The sequence below is a fragment of the Ciconia boyciana genome, chromosome 2, assembly GCF_034638445.1.
Source record: "Ciconia boyciana chromosome 2, ASM3463844v1, whole genome shotgun sequence".
Taxonomy (NCBI): domain Eukaryota; kingdom Metazoa; phylum Chordata; class Aves; order Ciconiiformes; family Ciconiidae; genus Ciconia; species Ciconia boyciana.
Genome location: NC_132935.1, coordinates 58,329,262 through 58,350,034, shown reverse-complemented (window position 1 = coordinate 58,350,034; position 20,773 = coordinate 58,329,262). Strand labels below are relative to the sequence as shown.

Here is a 20,773-nt window from a genome sequence, read left to right as displayed (position 1 = left end):
TGGAGAGCCCTGTGTACAAAACACCAAAATGGGGCTGGGGAATAGCCTAAAGGAGTGCACGAGCACGCTGCCTCTGTGAAGAGCTTGGGAGGAGAAAGGACATGCCTGTGCCAAAGAAAATAGACTCCTACAAGATACGTTTCCAGGAATGGGACATGCCCTCCGCAGCCCAGCCTTGCAGCACGGGCACCGGCCGGGCGTGCGTCCTGCCAGCCCTCGCCACCGCTCCTCCTGTTAAAAACCAACAGTGCCAAGCAGCCAGGCCTGCCGCCCAAGCCCCCAGAGGCCACAGGCCCCCACACCAATTCTGAAATCAGGTGCCGATGTATTTTGCCTTCCTAATACTCATCTACTACCGTGTAGCAATAGTTGTTGGAAATGTTGTTGCAGACAACACCAAGTTGTGTGGGAATGTTGATCTGATCGAGGGTAGGAAGGCTCTACAGAGGGACCTGGACAGGCTGGATCGATGGGTCGAGGCCAACTGTATGGGGTTCAACAAGGCTAAGTGCTGGGTCCTGTACTTGGGTCACAACAACCCCATGCAATGCTACAGGCTTGGGGAAGAGTGGCTGGAAAGCTGCCTGGTGGAAAAGGACCTGGGAGTGTTGGTTTACAGCCACCTGAATATGAGCCAGCAGCGTGCCCAGGTGGCCAAGAAAGCCAACGGCATGCTGGCTTGTATCAGAAATAGTGTGGCCAGCAGGACTAGGGAAGTGGTTGTGCCCCTGTACTCAGCACTGGTGAGGCCGCACCTCGAATACTGTGTTCAGTTTTGGGCCCCCCACTACAAGAAGGACATTGAGGTGCTGGAGCGTGTCCAGAGAAGGGCAACAAAGCTGGTGAAGGGTCCGGAGCAGAAGTCTTCTGAGGAGTGGCTGAGGGAACTGGGGTTGTTTAGCCTGGAGAAAAGGAGGCTGAGGGGAGACCTTATTGCTCTCTACAACTACCTGAAAGGAGGTTGTAGAGAGGTGGGTGTTGGTCTCTTCTCCCAGGTAACAAGTGATGGGATGAGAGGAAATGGCCTCAAGTTGTGCCAGGGGAGGTTTAGACTGGATATGAGGAAATTTTACTTCACTGAAAGGGTTATCAAGCATTGGAACAGGCTGCCCAGGGAAGTGGTTGAGTCGCCATCCCTGGAGGTATTTAAAAGACGTTTGGATGAGGTGCTTAGGGACATGGTGTAGTGGTGGTCTTGGTAGTGTTAGGTTTACGGTTGGACTTGATGATCTTAAAGGTCTTTTCCAACCTATACAATTCTGTGATTCTGTGAAATGTGTTTATATTTAACCTGCTTCTAAAATTCTTTGAATTACATGCTTTAAATTTGCCAGTACCAGTGCCTACAGCCAGGTAGAGTTTTAAAAGGGGTGTGGCGCCATGGTACTGATTTTCACACATATCCACGCCTTATGCAGACCTGCTACGGTGATAAAAATCGCAATAAAGCTTATAAAAGAATAAAAACAGATTTCTCTGAATCGTGTCGAAAATTTAACAGAGTGGGACAAGGAAAAGGTCATAAATGAAGAGACTTGGAAAGAAATGTATAAAGCAGAGCCAAGAAGGCTGTAGGTAGAAAATATACACCTTTTCTTCCTTGCACCTGGCTAAGGACATCAGACCCCTCCCCAGTCTGTATGCTGAGCTTATTTCCCCTGTCCCCTTTGTCCCTCACTCTCCAAAACCTCAGTCTTTTGTGCCAGACCCCACGAAATGCAGTCACTGTTTCTACTCAGCCTTCACTCACCTTGCCCTCCCCGCTGGGCCCAGGCATGGCCTCCATTACTTGGGGCACATGCAGGCTGTTCAGACGATTTATGGGAGCAGAAACACCTCGCTTGCAAGACTTTCATTTCAAACAGCCCAAGAGTTTACAGCAACTGTTCAAATGACTACGTCCCTCTGTTTCTTTATGCTGAGAAACCAAGCACAAACCCAGGAGAGAGACACACGAACACTGCTTATGGAGGAGATGCTCCCTGCCAAGCTTGCGGCTGTTGCGGGGAAAGGGGACAAAGCTGTTTTGGCCCCGTTTCGGCCCCACGCCCGAGCCCTGGGGACTGCCCGGCGGCTGGCAGGTGCTGGCCTGGGCCCAAATGCTTCTCCTGCCCCCAGCACCCGTGGCTGAAGAGGACCTCCGCAGCCATACGGTGGATTTTTATGTGGTTGCAATGCCTACGCCCCCTCCCCTCCCTACCTGCTTCGTAGGTGGCCTCTTTCTGTAATGCCCGTGAGTCATGGCAGGTAAGGACCTCGCCTTTGACGTGTTTTTTTTAAATAAAATAGATAAAGGTGGGGAGTTTCACCTCAGTTTCCCCAAAATTTGGTTCTCTTGGACCCGCCTTCCAAGCTGGATATTGTCACCTGCTTCACAGCATTTCAGCATTACCACAAGAGAGATTTGGCTTGAGGTGTTTTTTTTTTCCACTAACTCTTATGTTAACACAGCGCAATGTGACATTTTTCCTCGGAATCCGGAAGGTTAAGGTGGCAAATGGAAATCCCTGAAGTGTGAACACAGTTAATTGCTTCTTTCTTTCTTGTTGCATCAACAGCTGTAAATCCTAACAATACTTGTAAATGCATAATGACTTTAAAATTCTTAATTCTAATTATTAAATTTGTTCTCTCAAACACCCCCATACAGTTTCTACCAGTAGGGCAAGATGGATGAGCTTTGGCTCTGGTCTCCATTACTGCTTTGCACTGTGGGAACGACTCGATATGAGTGAAGCCATAGGTGATAGTATCACCTATCACTTATGGATTAAGTATCACTTATGGATTAAGCCCTCTGTTTCTAATAGCAGTGTTGGGCTGTGATCGTGTGCCTGGTAACTGCTTATATCTGTGAAATGTAGACAACACCTCTTCAGCTCCAGCTTTGGAGGAAACCTTAAGGAAACCTGCAAGAATAACTGTGACCAGACAAGGAAACTTTATTATGATTCCTCAGTAGGGCCATGACACCAGTCCTAGGCTGAGGCAAACCTCCTAACTGGCACAACAGATATCTTACTTAAGGATAACATCTGCTTTTTTGTTCATTCCCTCTTGCCAGCTGACCACTGCCAAAGGCCTTGGAGGAATGCAGGATTAAAAAAAAAAAAGCCTATTAGCTTAAACACGGACTGGACTGATACACAAAATAAACATTCAAGGCAGCAGCCAGTAGCATCTTACAGGTAAAGACAACCACAGAAAACCTCACTAACTGGCAATGGAAATAGTGCTCAGCATTATCCCCCTGTGCAGAGAGAGGGCTGCTGGCACCCACACCGAACCCGGAATCAAGCAGGCAGGCACACGACTGTTTTCAGCACTACCCCTTACTTGCTGTGTGACACGCTGCAGGGCAGGTGACTTTATATAACATGGGCATAAAAATGTGCAAGCATTGGGGAAGGTTCTGCAAGATGGGCAGCTGAAAAGAATTAGGGAATTGCCAGACATTCTCCTCTCCTTCTAGCTTTCTGCAAAAAACCATCAGTTTTCCCTAAATAAACTATGCCATCTGCCAGTATTTCCTATGATAGAATCACACATAAGATCAAAATTACTCACTAAAAACTCATCCCGGATGAAGAACTTGGCTCTTGTGACTTTAGGGTCTTCTCCTGCATCTGGTGTTGCTGTTCAATTAAAAATAAATGACATCAGAAACATGAAAAGCAAACAATCATCTACTTTTCATAATAAAAGATTTAATAAGGAGGAAGTAGTCCTTCAATACAGAAATTAAAATGTTAAATATCCACAGGAGATTCCTGATAGGTAATTCTAAAACAGAAGGGTACTGTAAAAACTGACTATGCATTTAACATATTTTAGGAACCTGAAAATTGCTGAAATCGTTGCAACAATGTCATTGGTCACAGCATAAAGAGGCTTACTCACATCCACAAGTTTGTTCATATAGATACAAAACAAGTGGGAGTTAGGGTTTAACTTTTATCAGAAAATATGACTAGAAAAAGCAGCTGAGCTGTTCAGTTTCTGCAGCAGAACAGCATCTCTTGAGTAAAGCTTCTGCAGGCAGGAATTTGGGTTTAAAAATGGTTAGTCCAAGATTACACTTGAAAAAAATTATAGCATCAAAAGATCTTTTAAAATATCTATTTTATTTCCAGGCCCCAAGTCAGCAGAATACTTAGATATACTGCCCATCAAGGGGCCTTAGATTAAATTCTTGTTGAGCGGGAGACTCATTGGTCAGTACTAACTGTTTGTTGGCAGATGAAGTCATCTCTATCTAGGCTGTGTAATAACTATATTTACTGTAAGTGTAAAAATCAATACAGTGAAGAGATAACCTATTCATTTCCCTTCAGTGTGATTGCTCCTCATCTAAGATACCAAATCAGATGCTTATAAACATAATATGGTAAAGAGCAGAATTTATCAGAATATGGAAACATATTTTTTACTCTTATCTATAGTGCTAGAGGTAAACATCGAGCAGCAGCACAATCAGCAGCATCTTAGAGTTCAGTGCTGCTGTCCTTAAATAATGTCAGCTGAAATTAAAGAATAAATGAACAACTACAGGTTAAAAATAGAGAGCTGCTTCATGTGTGAATATTCTGGATCACTCTGGATACCCGCTGTGAAATCCCACTGAGAAACACCAAAAGCTACTTTATTCTGACAAACTCTGTATATATGTGGTATATGTTTGGGAGAGGGAAATTTGGGTGATGGTGACAAAAGATTTCTTCTGAAAGTTCTTAGCATTATAAAACTGGTGCCAGGTTAACTCAGATTTTAGACAGTTTAGTTATCCTCTCCACCTGAAACTCAGCATCACACTCCTGAAATTCCAGACCTGAATGAAAGCTGAAAATAGCTTATTACAATCTTCAGTTCTATAACCTAGGCTGTTGTTGATGGTTAGTGGAGAACGAAAGCCTTTTCCGACAGGGGGCTGCAAGCACTACGCCAGGGGCATCACTCGGGTAAGGCAGAGGCTGGTGGTCAGAAAGTGCAAGTTTTACCACTTTGGCTATACACAGACCTGAGATATTTGGAAGCCTTCTGCCTGGTATAAAACTGGCATAATACCAGAGTTTACTTATGCAACATGTTATTGTGGTGCAGGAATCATTGTACTTCTCAAAATGATAAGAAACCAAACCCATGCTAATCACTCCACTGTCACAGCTCTTTTTGGTTTTATTGATGTGGTTTTCCTCCATTACAGTTCCCTTGCTGATCTGCTGGGCTTCTCATCAGTATTTGCAAAGGCTGAAGTTTACAGTGTTGGAGGATGCAGAATGGCTGCAAAATAAGTCTAATGAATCCCTAACAAAGTTCAGCACCGTGGGAGGCCGAGGCAGAAGCATCTGGCAGGGGAGAGACATGCCCAACAGCTTTGCTTTCGTGGGACTGTGGGTTGCTCCAAAACGGGGGAAGGCAGGCGCTCTGGAGCCAGCCCCCCACAGTCCCCCCCACACCGCCCCCAGCACCCAGAGCCCCTTCAGACCCTGCCCATGCTGGGCACCTCTGAGCTACGTGCTGCTGGCACGCTCCTTACCTGACCAACAGCTTGCATTAAGGAACCGTGTGTGCTTGTGAACTTGTGTGTGTGTGTGAGAGACAGATGGAGACAGAGAGAGGAACTATGGGCTGGGCTATGCCAGCAGGTCCAATCCCCGCGTGGCGAAAAACCTTACCATCCTCAGGTACAGTATAATGAGCGTATTCGGGAAAGTAATCTTCGATTTTTGATTTCCCTGCCAAGACTTTTTCAGCCAGCATGTCCTGTTTATTCAAGAACAAAATGATAGAAATGGTCCGTAACCACCTGTCAAAAACAAACCCAATGTTTGTGTTATCTCTGACACGTTAATCAAGGAAAACATATCACTTCAATAGAAAATTTACTGGCTATCCCTGCGTGGACAGAGAGTGAAGTAGTGTGGAACATGCTTCAACAGAAAAAAAAGATGACCTAAATTATTGTTTCAATCGGGTTGCACCTGTGCTGGTGGGTATATTTATAGGATCTGTAAATACATTTATAAAAACTGCAGTAGACGTTGCTGAAGGGAACAGTCTTCAAATATTGTTTTCTAAATTATCCTTTTGATATTGAGTTGGGAAAATGATGACATTTCCTAAAAGCACCGCAGTCCAAAACCAGACATTACTGTCTACTTTGTTTGGTTTTCCAGAAGCAAAAGAAAAAGGCTGGAAAGCTGCCTTCCCTCAGACTGCTCTGTCTTAACTATTGTTCATCCACACAGATATCCAGTCTTTTAGGGTGGCCTATATGACACCTGTTGAATCAAAAGAAAATAATCTCTTTTCTTCCCCAATTAATAACTAGCCATTACTGTGATGATGTGCCTTTGGGACTTGTGCTTAACATTTTCCCTCACTCTACCTTCAATCACTTCTCAGTGCAGAGCATCCTCATAGGTATGTGCTGAAAACTTCATGACCTTATTTTGTGTATTGTTTTTACTTACTCTCTATCAGGAACCCATTCAGATTGCTATTTGGTTACATATCTAAAATTTACATGCATTGTGGCAGAATGGCAATTTAATGGCTGTTACAATTAGATTAGATCTGAAATATCATCCCACAAGGCAGAGGAACTGTGTGCTTTCAGAGACGAGTCTTACGAGAGCAGCTGCCCACGCGGGTATTGAGTGCAGCACCAGCCGGTGAATCAAATGCAACGCCAACAGCTAGCTGCTCCTGCTGCTGCATTTGAGGAGGAGACAAAATAATTTGGAGGATGCTTTTAGTCTCGGCCAAGCAGCACAGTGACGCCAGGAAGGGGTCTCCCCTGCTCCCCTCGTGGCAGCCGGAACGGGGAGCTTGCCCTTTCCAAGCTGTCCCCGCGCCCTGCATCATTTCGGCAGCAGCGGTGAAATGCCGTGTGCACTGTCCCTGTGCCACGGCCCCTGCCGGGGAGGGGTACCCACCGCAGCGGCACCCTGCGACCTGGCACTACCTGGACATTTTCTGAATAAGCAATCTGAGCATACAGTAAGGGGAGTCCTATTTTGTAAGGAGTTGAACTGTAGCTAAATTGGCGAGGGTGGGTGGGAAATGAGGTGTTTTACCTATTATTCCAGATACTTTTGAAAAGGTCCAGGGATTCCCGTAGTCTGTTTGTGTTATTGTCTTCCCTTATTACCATGTTGTAGCTGCTGCAAGCCACAACGAAGATGATAGCTGTGACATCTGGGCAGAGCACACGAAAGAAAGGAGAGAGAAAAGAACATCTCTGTTATCCCAGCACATACTCCTTGGGATAACACTGCCATTACTCCCCGAACTGCCAAAAATACCCGGACTGGACTCCAGTATTAGTGACACACTGTGTGTGAATATGCTGCTCACACCTCAGAGAGTAAGTTCAAAATAAAAATGTGGAATATTTTTACTTACCATTAAAGCATTGGATCCATTTTCTTCTCTCATCTCTCTGGCCACCTACATCAAACATGCTGTTAAAAAGCCATAGGATGTTATATCACTTATGTGCACTAGGAAAGAAACATGAAGCATGCAGCACGAGGGTTCAGTTTAAAAATCTGACAGCCCCAAGGACAGTGGCAGTAAAATACCGCCCAAAGGCGAGAGAGATCTGCTGATGCTGCGCTGCATGTCAGAGAGCTGCACAGCTCCACCTGCCCTGCTCTGCCAGGAGAAGGCTACTGAACCCATAAAATGAGAAATATACTCTTTTCCAGGGCAAGCGTTGGCCTTTCCAGCCCACAGAAGCGCATGTAGCATGTAAGGTTGGACCTACTGTGCTATAAACAAGGATAGGTTTCAGCATATTTTGAAGGGTGGTGGGGAGAGTGTGACTTTGTAAGGAGGAGGACATGGGGGCAGCTCTGCCCTGTCAGCACTGCCACCTTTCTGGGCAAGAACTGGTGAGTGGAGGCAGCCCAATGGCGGGTGTTTTACAGAGATGTAGCGTAAAACTTTGACAAACACAGAGCTTGCAGCCCTCCGGAAGAAGGGAGGCATTTCACTCTCCTTGTCACACTGTACAAAGTCTGACTTGTGGCAGGATTCCCACTGACTTCGGTGAGATCTTATCCCCAAAAGTCTTTTATGAGTTTACAGTGCTATACCAATGAACCAGTTAGTATAAACAGCCACAGACAACCCCACAATAGAGCATCACTAATACACATAACTAATATCAGCTCTTTTTGCAAAATATGAGGCAATTCCACTAGGACCTATGGAAAGAGAGCTAAAAAAACAAACCAACAAACAAAAAAACCAAATCCCACCCTAAACTTACTATACCAAGCATACATAAGCACAGACATCTGAACTAAGTTGTTAAAAATTAGTGTGATATTCATAAATTATTACTAATGGACTTACTGGAAATTTACTTTATCTACTTGAAATCTTGTTTCAAAAATCCCTGATGTCAACACTCTGCATCTTAATAGGTCCTGGAAATGAGAACACAGAAGCTGATTAGCGAGGTTTTTTTCTAACCTCATTTTGTTTTTAAAAGCATGGAATATTATTTTCCATGAAAAGTCTTAAATGTTCCATTTAATCAAAGTTCAGTCAGACTTGTTGGTAAATCTGCATTTGTCCATACTGAGACAGTGGATATACACAAACATCATCTCTGCATTTGGTTTGTGCACACTCAGAAAGCAGGAGACCCTATACACATTCTCCTGACTGCCCACTGGAACCTGTTATTCATGGTCATACAATTTCGTATGTGACGTGGATAATGAATTCTGAAGTTATATAAAACTAAGAAAAATGTTATTCATGTTGTAAAGTCAAGTATTCAAATATCAGAAAACTCCAGATTTACAGTTGCCCAGGCAACCTTAATTCTGCCCTCTTTTGTACTGAATGAGACAGGAATCCTATCGAAATAATAGCTTGTGACTGAGTAATTAAAGCTCTATTACAGAGCACAGGGGAACAGAATTTAGGTTGTACGTAAATCTAGCATTTCTTTCTTATTTTTCAAACTAGCAATACTTTACAACTTAAATAACATTCTTTAAATAATTAAAAAAATAATAATTTCCTAGATTCTCAAAGGAAGTAGGCAAAAGCAATTTATGATGCATACCTCAGGCAACTAGCTCGCTGTGTGCCATTGTCATCACCAGCAGCATTTTCAACCTTGACTATCCAGCACTGCGGCTTGGGCAGTGGGTGCAGAACAAAATTGGAGGCCGGAGAAAGCTGCTGGCTGCCTGATGGGGATGAACCCCCCTCAGCAGCCACCTCTCGGCATGGCTGCCTGCCCAGGGAGCACTCCCTTCCTGGGGCAAGGGAAGGGCCGCTCGGTCTAGCTTAGCTTTCCTTGCCATGCAGCGGCTGCAAAAGCGTGGAGAGAAGGAGGCAGTCAGCGGTGCAGAGTCCAAGCACAGCTTGCCTTTTCCCCCTACCCTACTACCTACTGCTTCAAGTACTCTGGTAGCTGGCAAATCTCAGCTGCTTTGAGAGCTGCATGAACTCAGCTAAAGGCCTCTTATTTAATTTTTTTAGTTATTTTATATGTTACTGTCATTTTCTGTCACTTGCTGACATTTATGTGTTATTGGACTCAGTCATTGTTTTGGGATGGTGCAAAAAAAAATTAAAGAAAGCAAGGGAAAAAAGGAAAGTAGTGATTTTTACCAGTTAATTCAGCAGGACAACTGATACAGCATAACAGGATGAAAACCCAAAAGCAAAAGAGAATCCCTCTAGAGCAAAAGTTTTCTGCCTGCCAAATACCAAAGACCTCTTCTGATCTTTGGAGACACAGGGCATTTCTTCCCAAAGGAAATATCAGGAAAAATTTTGAAAAGGTGAATGACTGCTCCAGGTACAGAAAGGCCTCCCAGGAACAAACAGGCCAACACTAACGTAAATAACGAAAGCAAAAATGAGGCTTTGCTTCATTGACTTCTCTCTCCAGCTGAGTGGTATCGATGCTAAAATCAGAACATGAGGTCTAGACGGAGTAAATCCCAGTGCTACTGCTTTGGTCTGAAAATGTCTTGAGGGCTTTAATAATTGATCCTATATTGGGTCGACTATACAAGTTTCACCTTATAATACAATGCATACTACTTTTTACTGCCTTCTATTGCAGGATATGGTCAGAGTAATTGGACAGGCTTGTGGTTATAGACCTGAACTAGGTCTGAAGGAACAGGCTCTGCTTCACATACTTCCTTGTGTGATCTCTGGCAAGTCACTTCATTTCGCTGAATTTCAGTCCCTGATTGCACAATGAGATTTGGCAATTGTATTTTTTTAAGGGCATCCACCTGTTATACACCTTGCATGGTTAGACTGAATTATCCGGTGCAGGGATTCTCTTCTGCCACCTGTATTTGCAGTTTATGATGTGGCCCACAATCCTGTCTGAGACTACTCGATGACACTTGGATACCAGCACTGAAAAATAACCTCAGAATAAGTTTGCCAAAGAGACATCCCGCCCAAGGAAACCACACAGCCTGAGCTCAGGGAAGGCAGCCGAAGCCGTGCACCATAATGAAGCCCTTTCTTATTTCAAGGCTGCACCACTTCAGCCTTAACTTTCCTGAATGCGTTTGTCATTAGAGCACTCCATCAAGATGTATCAGGACATCTGGGAAAAAGGTGTACTGTCCTGCAAATAAGGCTTAAATAGAAACTATCCTGCCCACTGGAGATGGGCACAGGCTGGAAAGAAGGTGCCTGCATGCCTGCAGAGAAGTCCACAAGGTCTGCTGCTGCTGGTGGTGCTCTCCCTTGAATTTGGACACTAGATTCATTGCAGGCTTCTGCCTCTGAAGGACCCGTCTGATGGACATGGGAAGCCTCCCTCCGGGTTTCCATCACCTCCACCACTGAAACAAAACACTGCTTCTGTGTAGCAAAGGCTGGTGAGGGAAACCGTAGGCTTTTACCCTTATGTTTTCTGTTCCCTTCGCTTTGTTTGCGGGACACAGAATGGAAAGCAAGAAGAAATAACAGATGTATTATAGGAATCACCGACCTACATATAATAACAGTAAAAGACAAGCTTGCACCACCAAAAAGCCTCTTCTTCTTTAATATCCATTACTTAAACTGCTAGACTGTATTTTGATATTATGTGGTATGCCCTATTTCAGCTGCTGTTGGGATTGAAATAAATTACATAAAGAATTCATACAAATGGGCGTCTTGGTTCAGACCCTACCCCATTAGTTATACTAACCTGATCTGTGGGTGTGTAGTCATCCATGCTGACGCTGTCAATTCTTTCTAAAAAGCTAGAAGAAAAATAAACATGCACTAAGATATGTAAAATACTGTCTAGTATAACACTTTTCACTACCTTTTCTGGTCTAGACTTCCGCTGCAAAGTAAAACACTAGTCTAATGGTAAAGGTATGAGCCCGATGATTTACTTACATTGATTGAGGTTACATTTTCTGAGCCAAACAACTTTTTACCCAGGCTTTGTTTCAATACAGTGCTTCTACACTTACCGTTATGCAGTACCCACAAGCAGTCCAAATGCAGTTAAATGTTATAATTTTGTGAGGTCCACTAAAAAATACTAAGACTAACCATGTGTCATATATGGTTGTTTAGACACAAAAAAGATTTTGGGGTTTAAAAAAAAATGGGGTGAAGGGTTGCCTCGCTTTAGCATAATGCTAATCTGGCATAATGTTATGTTAATTATGGTCTCAGTAATGTTATCAGAAATGCTGGTTAACATATACAAGTAGCTTTGGACTGACATGCTGCCCTCAAACACTGCAACTAAAGCATAAGAAGTGGAAAGCAAAACTGACATGAAGCGGAGGTTAACCAGTCTGACTCCTTATGTCGCCAAAACTCAGTGAGATGCATAAGGTGAAACAAAAACTTACAACTGCAGGGAAGGGCAAGAGAAAAGACAACCAGAAAAAAAGAGGGGAACCACATTCTCCAATTATTTAAAAAATCTTTTCAAGCTTTAATTCTTTCCTAGAACAGGTTAGAATGGCAGTATTAAGGACATAAAAATGTGATTTTATATATATAGCTAAAGTAGGCAGGTTCTCCTCTCTCACTTTTACCCATTTCTTAGATTTTGTGTGAGCCCAGCTGGCTCATTTTCCCTGGACTGCCTGTATGACTTAGAAGCTTTCTTGAATTTCTGCACTGTTATTTGGTATTTGGCGGTGAATATCCCACTGGCTGACTTATCCTGCTACAATATTATCAAGATTTGTTTATCAACTGGCAAGTTTTTCCCAATTTTACTTGGGTGTGCATGTGGAATCTACTTAATTGCAGTGGGAAAGAAAAAAAAACCAGTGAACTCTTGACTTACAATGTGACTCACTGTTAACACAAGGGTCACACACACTGACCAGTTGAAAAAATACCCCCCTAAAAGCCTGTTTGTAATTCTCATAGCACTTTCCCACGGATACGAAAGGAAAGGAAAAGAAAATACACTGGGTATATATTTACTTATAGTATTTTTCCTTTTTGAACGTCTATTGTTATAACAGGGAAACAAAATACAGTACCTACAGTTAGAGTACCCAGCTTTCCTTTCTGGATGATCAAGGTCTGACGGCTAAGCATATTGTTTAAAAAATCACTGTTTAGCGCAACACGATGGGTGCCTGATAACAAAACTATATTGAACAAATCTAAAGAAAAATCATCTTTTTACAAAACCTCCCCTGCCAAAAGCCACCATAAACTTATATAAAGACACAAAAGTACATCTTTATAGTCAGCTACAGTTACCATGAGAAAGCAGCTGTATTCAGACTGAACCTTTTGGTCAGATGATTTTCATCACCTTGAGAATATTGATTAAGCAAAGTTTAACTCCAGTTACCCCCCCAGTTAATGCAGGCACCGGAGCAGAGTGATGTATTTTTAACTGGCGCACCTATCATTAACACAACTCTCATCTCACGCTTGCAGCACATGAGATGAAAAAAGGCAGCAAAAAAGCCCTAACCAAAAATGCCTTCAAGCTGAATCTCTTCCTAAACGCAGAGTAATTTTCCTTAACATGGCTGTTTAGGCAGCACTCCTGTATTTCCAAGTCCGTTTCAAAGTTTTCTTTCCAGTTTCTTCACAGTTTGATCCGACGGGCTTGGAAACAGCCACTTTTCATCAAGGTAAAAAGCTTAGCAGAGGGGTAAATCCAGGTCTCTCAGCGCAGTAAGGTGGCAATGCCAGCAGGTTAAACAAGCCTGCAGAAAATGTGCAGAAGCCAGAGGGAGAGCTAGCAAACTGCTGCGGGCACCGCAATCGCTTGCACAGCTCAGGATCGATAAATGCAACAGAAGTCAGGGAAGAAAATGCTCCTCAACCACAGCTGACACAGAAAGGGGTCTGGTCAAGAGTGTGGACAGAAGTGAGCATTTGTGCACAAATATGACTCCATCACAAACTTCACAAGACAGTGGGAACTGGTGTTTTTCTTGCAGAAGCATTCCTGCTGGAGTTGATGTATAAATCAGAGACAATACATCTTGTCTCCCCAATACCAAGGTCATGTTGGCAGAATTTCTCCGAAATGATTAAACATGATATTTAGTACCAATTCACATCTCTCTCACCTATACAACAAGCACTTCAGGAAGGTTATTGGTTTTTAGCATTTGCATTTTCCAAACAGGCAAATTATGGTAAGGAGTGAGTAATGCAGAGTTACACTACAAATAATGCATGTCAGGGTTGGGAATGAGATAAGTTTCCTAATTAGATGTCCTACGTATCAGGCCAAGTCGTCTTCCATTTAGAAATCATCAGCCTCCTCCCGGTGAAAGGATCCGTTTCAAATACCCTAAACTGCAATACCACAGTTAAGAGCGAGCGAGCTCTGACAAATATCACACACTCAAAAAATATCACTTGACATAGCAGCCATAACGTTTTATGCTTTTAAGGTTGCTGGCCACATGCGATCTATATTAAAATAAATGAAATGATTTACAAGGTTTTACCTGCCACCCCGCTGTATCAAGCTGCAATGATATCACTAGTATCCAATAAATCAACACGCAACTAGTATCAGGATTTGGCTAAATTTCGTAGCTTTACAGAAAATTAACCTTTTCAGTGTGTGATGGACAGGCTTCCTAACATTTCTTTTGCAATTACATTAAACATGCACTGAGATTTCTAGGCACTGAAACACAAAAAGCTATACTCTTCCTTTTTCAAAAGAAAATCAGTTCTTGAATATCCTTCATATAAGCTCCTTACTTGGCTAATTAGCACAGTATGAAAAAATAGCTCTGACAGACAAATGTACATAGTAGGTACAAGTAATGGATTCCAGATGAGATAAGGAGTCAGTACTGCCTCATTACTAAATACACTAACTTCATTCTCATTATTGTATTAAAATGGGAAAATTAGAATCACTTTTCTAAATTGCTTTCTAAAGAACGTTAATTTCTACTAATCCTAAATGCCTTTAATAATTATGTTCTGGCATAATATATATTCTTTTAAACATATACATACACACCAGCAAATTTTAAATTTACATGACTAAAATGTCAGTTTAAAGTGCTTAAAGTACGAAGATATCTCCCAACTGTGGCAACGATCGTGTCTCCACTCAAAGAATCAGTGTGAGGAAAACACAATAGCAGAAAAACGAGTAAAAATGGACACCAGTATCACTTATTCTCTCTTTTTAGATCCTGTTTTTTTCAGCTCAGGGATAAAATTATTTTCACAGAATTATGCCTTTTTACAATACAGGTCTTCTATTTATGCAGCTTCTACAGAAACCCATACTCAGGATTTATGTTAATTCTGCAGTGACTGCTTTGCATGCATGTGCAATGAACTTTAAACTCATGCATTCAACTCAACTGTGAATAAAACTGTAACATATGATATAATATTTATATTTCTACTTCACAATTGTGGGTTTATTTATAAAGGATTCAGTCTGATAATTTGTATGACATTTAGGTTCTTCTTAATTTTACGGTAGGGTGTTTTACATTTCCTTACATGGAACAGCACAAACTATATATTTTTTTTAAAAATGCATTAGACAAGATATTGGAAGGAAGGTCTTCACTGCTCTGTTTGGAAATGCAGTGGTTTGGTTTGCCAACAAATTAAAGAAAAGAAAAAAGGACTGATAAAGTAAAAAAAACCAATCACGAGCTACTGACATTATTATATCTATTATTAAGCTGATCTGTAGTTTTATAAATATCTTCAGTGAGTTTCCTAGGAAACTCAGCTGACACTTAGTTTGACAAGCAATCTCTAAATTTTATATTATGCAAGCTGTGAACACAAAAGTACAGGTTTTAGATGTGCCTGCCAGTGCATGTGGGAACTATCAATAAGCATTATTCTCTTTAAAAACCATGGCAATTTGAGCAGCAGTAGCAGCTATATAAGAATTTCTGAAAAAAGGATTCCTAAATGCACAAATAAAGAGGAGGTAATCATACATGAAAATCCTTTTCTCACTGGGTAAATCACTACGTGGCTCTGTATAGACATTCTGACCCCACAAACAAAATCACAATTAAAAGAAAAATCATGTCTTGAGAATAATATGATAGACACAACACCCATGCTACATTTTTAAGTGTATTTTGACATCCAAAGAATTGGAAAGATGAAGTACTAAACCGCAGATCAGTACAACGAACTACACATTTTAATAAATCTTTGTCTATTTCAACCATTTTTTATGCTCTCACCCCAACATTTCAAAGGCCTTGTATCAAAGAGTTGCTGTGGAAAACAAGAAATCAAACCCACGTCAAAATGCTTGTCTCTTTAAAAGAAAAAGGTAACGTGGCAAATCTTTAAGGTTGTAGCTTTAAGTTCTCAGAGTGAAGAATCTCAAATTTATCCTCAAGTAAGTTGCTGGGGTTAGCAAACGTTTACATTTCTGATGGACCATTAAGAGTTTTGCAAACTCCTCAGCCAGGCTCAAAAACCAGCAGAAGCACCATAATTTACTATATGAAACCATCCAGGACCAGGACTTCGAATTCCACCCTCTTTGCAGTAAGTCACAGGTGAGGCAGACATTTCACAATGAGAACACCTACCCCAGGTCTCTAGGGAGCTGAAATGGAAAAAATACCTTTTTTTTTTTCTGTTGCACTTATCAGGGACAACATCAAGATTTGAACTTTTTTCTTCCTTCTTTCTTTCCATAAAATATCTTTTTTAAAATCAGCTAAGGGATTACAATCCTGTTAATTCTTCCTGCAATATTTGAAATAGGAAACTGCGGATTTCTGGTTTCGAGAATACCCTAGGCTCCATGGTTGGGCTTCAAGCAACCTCACGTTATTCTGATATATTTCATGGTAACTGAGAAAGACATAATGAAAACAGCCCCCAGCCATATTCTAACCCCTAAAGGATTAATTTTCCCAAGTCATTTGCTGAAAATATCAGCAGAAATCCCTCAGAAGACGTTGGTAAAATTTAACGGCTACGGATTTTCCTGTCAAATTTAAACAGTCACTATATTTTATAGACAGCTTCCGTGTGGTAGCCGAGTTTTTCCCCTCTCCCTCCATACTACTCCGCAGTCGCCTCCCACGAGGAGTAAGCGCAGCAGCGAAGGCACGATAAGGCAGAGGGAAGAGAGGGACCGAAACCTCTTTTGGATCCACTCTGGCTCAGCGACGCTGTTCTCCAGTTTTGAACGACCCATTGCTGCATAAGCTGTTACGGAAGAAAATACCCCGTGCAAACACCGAAGGCGCTACTGAAACAGAGTATTTCCTTCAAAAGGGTTAGGAATCTACGTATCGACATTGCTTGTCAGACGGTTTTGGCATCTGCTAAGTTCCCCAGGACTTCCCTTTTGCTCCCGGCGGTTACAAAGCATCGACTTCAATCCCAGCGTGAACCCGCTACAACCGCCTCTTCGGCCGCCCGCGTGGGTGGGACACGGGTGGCGGGAGGCGGCAGCAGCGAGGGGGGCGCTGCTGCTCCCCGGCGCGGCCGGCAGGGGGCAGCCTCGGCCCAGCCGGCCCCGCGCCCCCGCCCCGCGCCCGCCCCTCCCGCCTCAGGCACCTTTCCCGCAGCGCGTCCGGAGACTGGCGCTCGGCTGCACCTCCCCGTGAGATTTTGCTACAAGGCAGGTGAAACCGGAATTTAATACAGATCTCCAGAATTTACCTCGCTTATCCTTTTTTCACTTTGTCAAAAACGTATTTTCCCAAGGCCTGCCAACCTCCCAGCAGACCTCACGCCGTCTCGCCCGGGGCTGGCAAAGGGCCGCTTGGAGATGACCAACAAACCGGTGGGATTTATCCACAGAAACGCACCTTCACCCATCTGCAACTCACGGCTTGCCAGCAAGGAACCTCTTGTGTCAGGAGACGAAAAGGTTAAACGGGAGGCTAAGAGGGAGAGCAAAGTACAGTCATGCCTGAAACCCGCCGGCTTGTTAACAGGCCAGTAAAGTTTGAGGATTTGTGGTTTAAAGCATTTGGCCAGCCCTCTGCTTGGGGTGAGGGGCCATGCGGACGGGAGGCAGCTGGAGGCGGGTCACCCACCAGCCTGTTGGGGACCACGGACGACCGATAACACAGCCAGGACTGTACATCCTGGCATCCTGGGCTGTACAACTTTTGGTGAAGCCGTGTGTTTCCCCACGGCAGCACCGGCTGCTCTGAGCTTGCTTCAGAGGGAGAGGGGCAACAAGGCTGGGAAGGGTCTTGGGCCACCGATGGCGATCTCTCCTAGACACGCAAATGATGGCACTTTGTTGTCCCAGTGTCCATACCGCCCGCCGGTGGCACAAGCAGCTCGACAGGGAAGCATATGACCCGTTTCGTTGCCCCAGCCATGGCTGCTGCCAGCTGTGGCCCCAAGCCATCATGAAGTCATCAAGAGTGAAGCCATCACGAGACGCTTTACTGGTACCAGCAAACTACGCTCCCCAGTAATCCCATGAAGCAGGAAAACTCTAGTTTAAAACCCATTTACAGACGACGACTTTGGCCGAGACATTAAAAGCAAAGATGGATGATGACGGTCACAACCGAGGGCTCGTCACCATTCATGAGGTTACCCTTTCCCGTAACAAGCCAGACAGCTGGCAGCAATCAGGAGCGTGTTTGGCGAGGATCAAGAAAGATGGATAAAATCCGTAGAACAGATTTCCTAGTCTATGGGCTCGGTTAAGAGAGTTTCCTAGCAGACTTCCATTTTAACCTCACTTTCTCCACCGTTGTCTTTTCTCAGTATGTACTGCAGAACATCTCTAAGATTCACAGGCTTTGGCACGTGTCCAGCCATTAACCTAAACAAACGCACAAAAAGTTCAACTGCATTAAATGTTTCAGATATATGAGTAGTACCACTCTTCCGCTTACTAACAGCAATCTCGTTTTATTTTTTAAATTGAAAATACATCAACTAAACAAAAAAATTAATAAACAGTATGACTTCCATAACCGCTTGCCCCCACTGGTTCCTTAAATTTGTTAAGAAGCAGTGTGAATTTTGGGAAATGCATTTCTTCCTTCTAAATTTAGCAAACTAAACACTTTTTGGTTTAGCAGATGTTTTTGCTTTCTGAGCGAGAGGCCTATGGGGATCATCATTAACCCTCTTCTTAACATAAACACTGACTAAGACTTACATCTGGGAAACTGTCATTCACACAAAGGTTAACAGACTCCAGCAGAAACGAGACTCATCATCTGCAACTTCTGCTATGTGGGACCTCAGAGAAGAGGGAAGAATACAGGCAAAGAGAGAAAGAAGAGGAAAGGTTTATTTATTTATTTTAAAAGGGACAATATTTTTCTATTGAGTGTGATCAGACATTTTATTCCCGGGGGTACAAGCGGCCGAGCTGCTGCAAAACACGGACTAAGAATGAACCACTGATAAAATCTGAGGCTTAGACTGGCACATACAGACCCTCCTTCTGACCACATTCACACCATCTTGAATCCACTGACTTCTGTGAACTTTCTTCCTCCTCATGAGAGGACAGTCCTAGGCTGATAATAATTATATGCATATTGATACACCCATGGAGCATTTATATAGACACAGGTTTGAGTTCTGCAATGTAAAGGCTACACAGAGCACATTCGGCAATTATAAGTGCAATTTTGAACAGAGGACCGAAAGACAATAACCTGAAAACAGAAAGCTCATATTGCATTATCCGGAGAGACGTGGATCCCAACTGCTTTGTGACCTGGTGTATGACAGACTAGGATCTCTCTATCCACTGTCTGAATGAAACAACTGTTTAACATCTTCCAGCAACTACACAGACTGGCGCTGGAAGGGAAGCAGAGAATACTGAAACATCAGACAAGTTACATGGACAGAATGCAACCGTTCTGTCAGAACCTGGAGAATGTGCCTTTAGACAGAATGATAGATCAAAACCTTGATTTTATGTCCCACTAACTGAAGTGGATAGAAGATCTCATCTCCACCTCTTCAGGTGAATTCTTCAAAAAGAACTTGGACTTTTATGTTCAGGAAAGCCGAACTATGGGCAAAAGCCTTGATAATATTTGGAGCTGTCAAATGCATCAGGTTTACAAGCATCAGCGGTATACCACAAGGTTGCCAAGGGATGTCAGAAGTTAACAAAATGTATTTTCACTGGACGTTGCAAATAGAGCTTTCCCTGTTACTTGCACGTTTATCTTGCTGTGATACGGAAAAATTATTTCAGTGCAACTTACACATTCTGGTTGATGGGTTTGTTTTCAAAAATTGTTGCACTGTGGATATCCTCTCAGTGTTCACAAAATCCACCAAATGCTGTGAGCCCTGAAGAATGCCAAATCCAGGTTAGAAACAGCACTAGTTGTTGGAAATTAAAGATCACTTACTCCAGTGGAAGTGGTTTGGAATAATAAGTCTTCTATGGTGATTGCCAGAAAGGAAAAACCAGTTTGACTGGAGTTTTCTATAGGAGGTTGATAAAAGTGAAAGCAGAAAATCCCCAAAGAGGAGAAGCAAAGGTAACAAAACACAGACTTAAAAGGAAGTCACGAGAAGTTTGTGTTTACCTGTGGCACCAGTCCAAGCTCAGTGCAAGAGAACTTGCTGCCAAGAGATTTCACATCTAAAAGTCAAACCAGATGATTAAAAAAAGAGGATGCTAGTAGCCCCCAGAAAACCCAGATGAAGGAAAGTAAACTCTTCAGGGTGGTGAATGCTCCTGGCCGGGAAAAGCACATGTGCATGTTTATTACTGTTTTCAGATCTATGCATTTTTTGTGATATGTAAATGAAAGGAACAGTGTGTTAAAATCCTGAACAAAATGAGAGCGTATCTGTTTGCTTTCACCTACCACGTGTTTGTCAGGTGTTGACATGACCCAGAGAATTGACATGGCTGGAGTCCTGGTGAGTGCTGGGGTTGAACAGGAGGACTGGCACTAGTTCCAAGGCTTAACATTTGGATCACAGGACCAGCTCTCACGAGGATGTTTTGGAGGCTCCAAGACATAGACAGTACCTGGAGTTCCTATAGATATCTACCATTTGAGGGCTCCTAACACACGTCCTACCAGAGAAGAAGCTTTCTAGGGTTGCATGTAAATCGTGAAGTATGTCATCAGTGCAAACTAAGAAAACTGAAAAATTTGCTCTGTGGAAAAGTCAAGAAGGTGACCAGCTTCCTACACAGTGGCAATAGAGAAAGTGTTAATGTAGACCTTGCAGAGCACCTGGTAAAATTTCTTTTTCCTTACTGCAGTTTATGAGGTGTGGTAGCAGATCATTTCTCTTCTGCACTCCTTAATCCATGCCCCAGCTCTAATGTTGCACTCTC

General features: G+C 43.0%; 1 protein-coding gene across 3 annotated transcripts in view; it reads right to left on the bottom strand.

Moving 5' to 3' along the window:
• The window catches only part of GNAL (G protein subunit alpha L), a 200,308-nt gene that overhangs the window by 4,420 nt on the left and 175,115 nt on the right, over positions 1–20,773 (bottom strand). For all 3 annotated transcript variants that reach the window (XM_072852761.1, XM_072852762.1, XM_072852763.1), the window contains 6 exons: positions 11,201–11,255; positions 8,365–8,438; positions 7,408–7,466; positions 7,080–7,200; positions 5,676–5,806; positions 3,568–3,635 (listed from right to left, as the gene is read on the bottom strand). In XM_072852761.1, the coding sequence (XP_072708862.1) occupies positions 3,568–3,635; positions 5,676–5,806; positions 7,080–7,200; positions 7,408–7,466; positions 8,365–8,438; positions 11,201–11,255 (508 nt within the window). The remainder of the gene's footprint in view (positions 1–3,567; positions 3,636–5,675; positions 5,807–7,079; positions 7,201–7,407; positions 7,467–8,364; positions 8,439–11,200; positions 11,256–20,773) is intronic.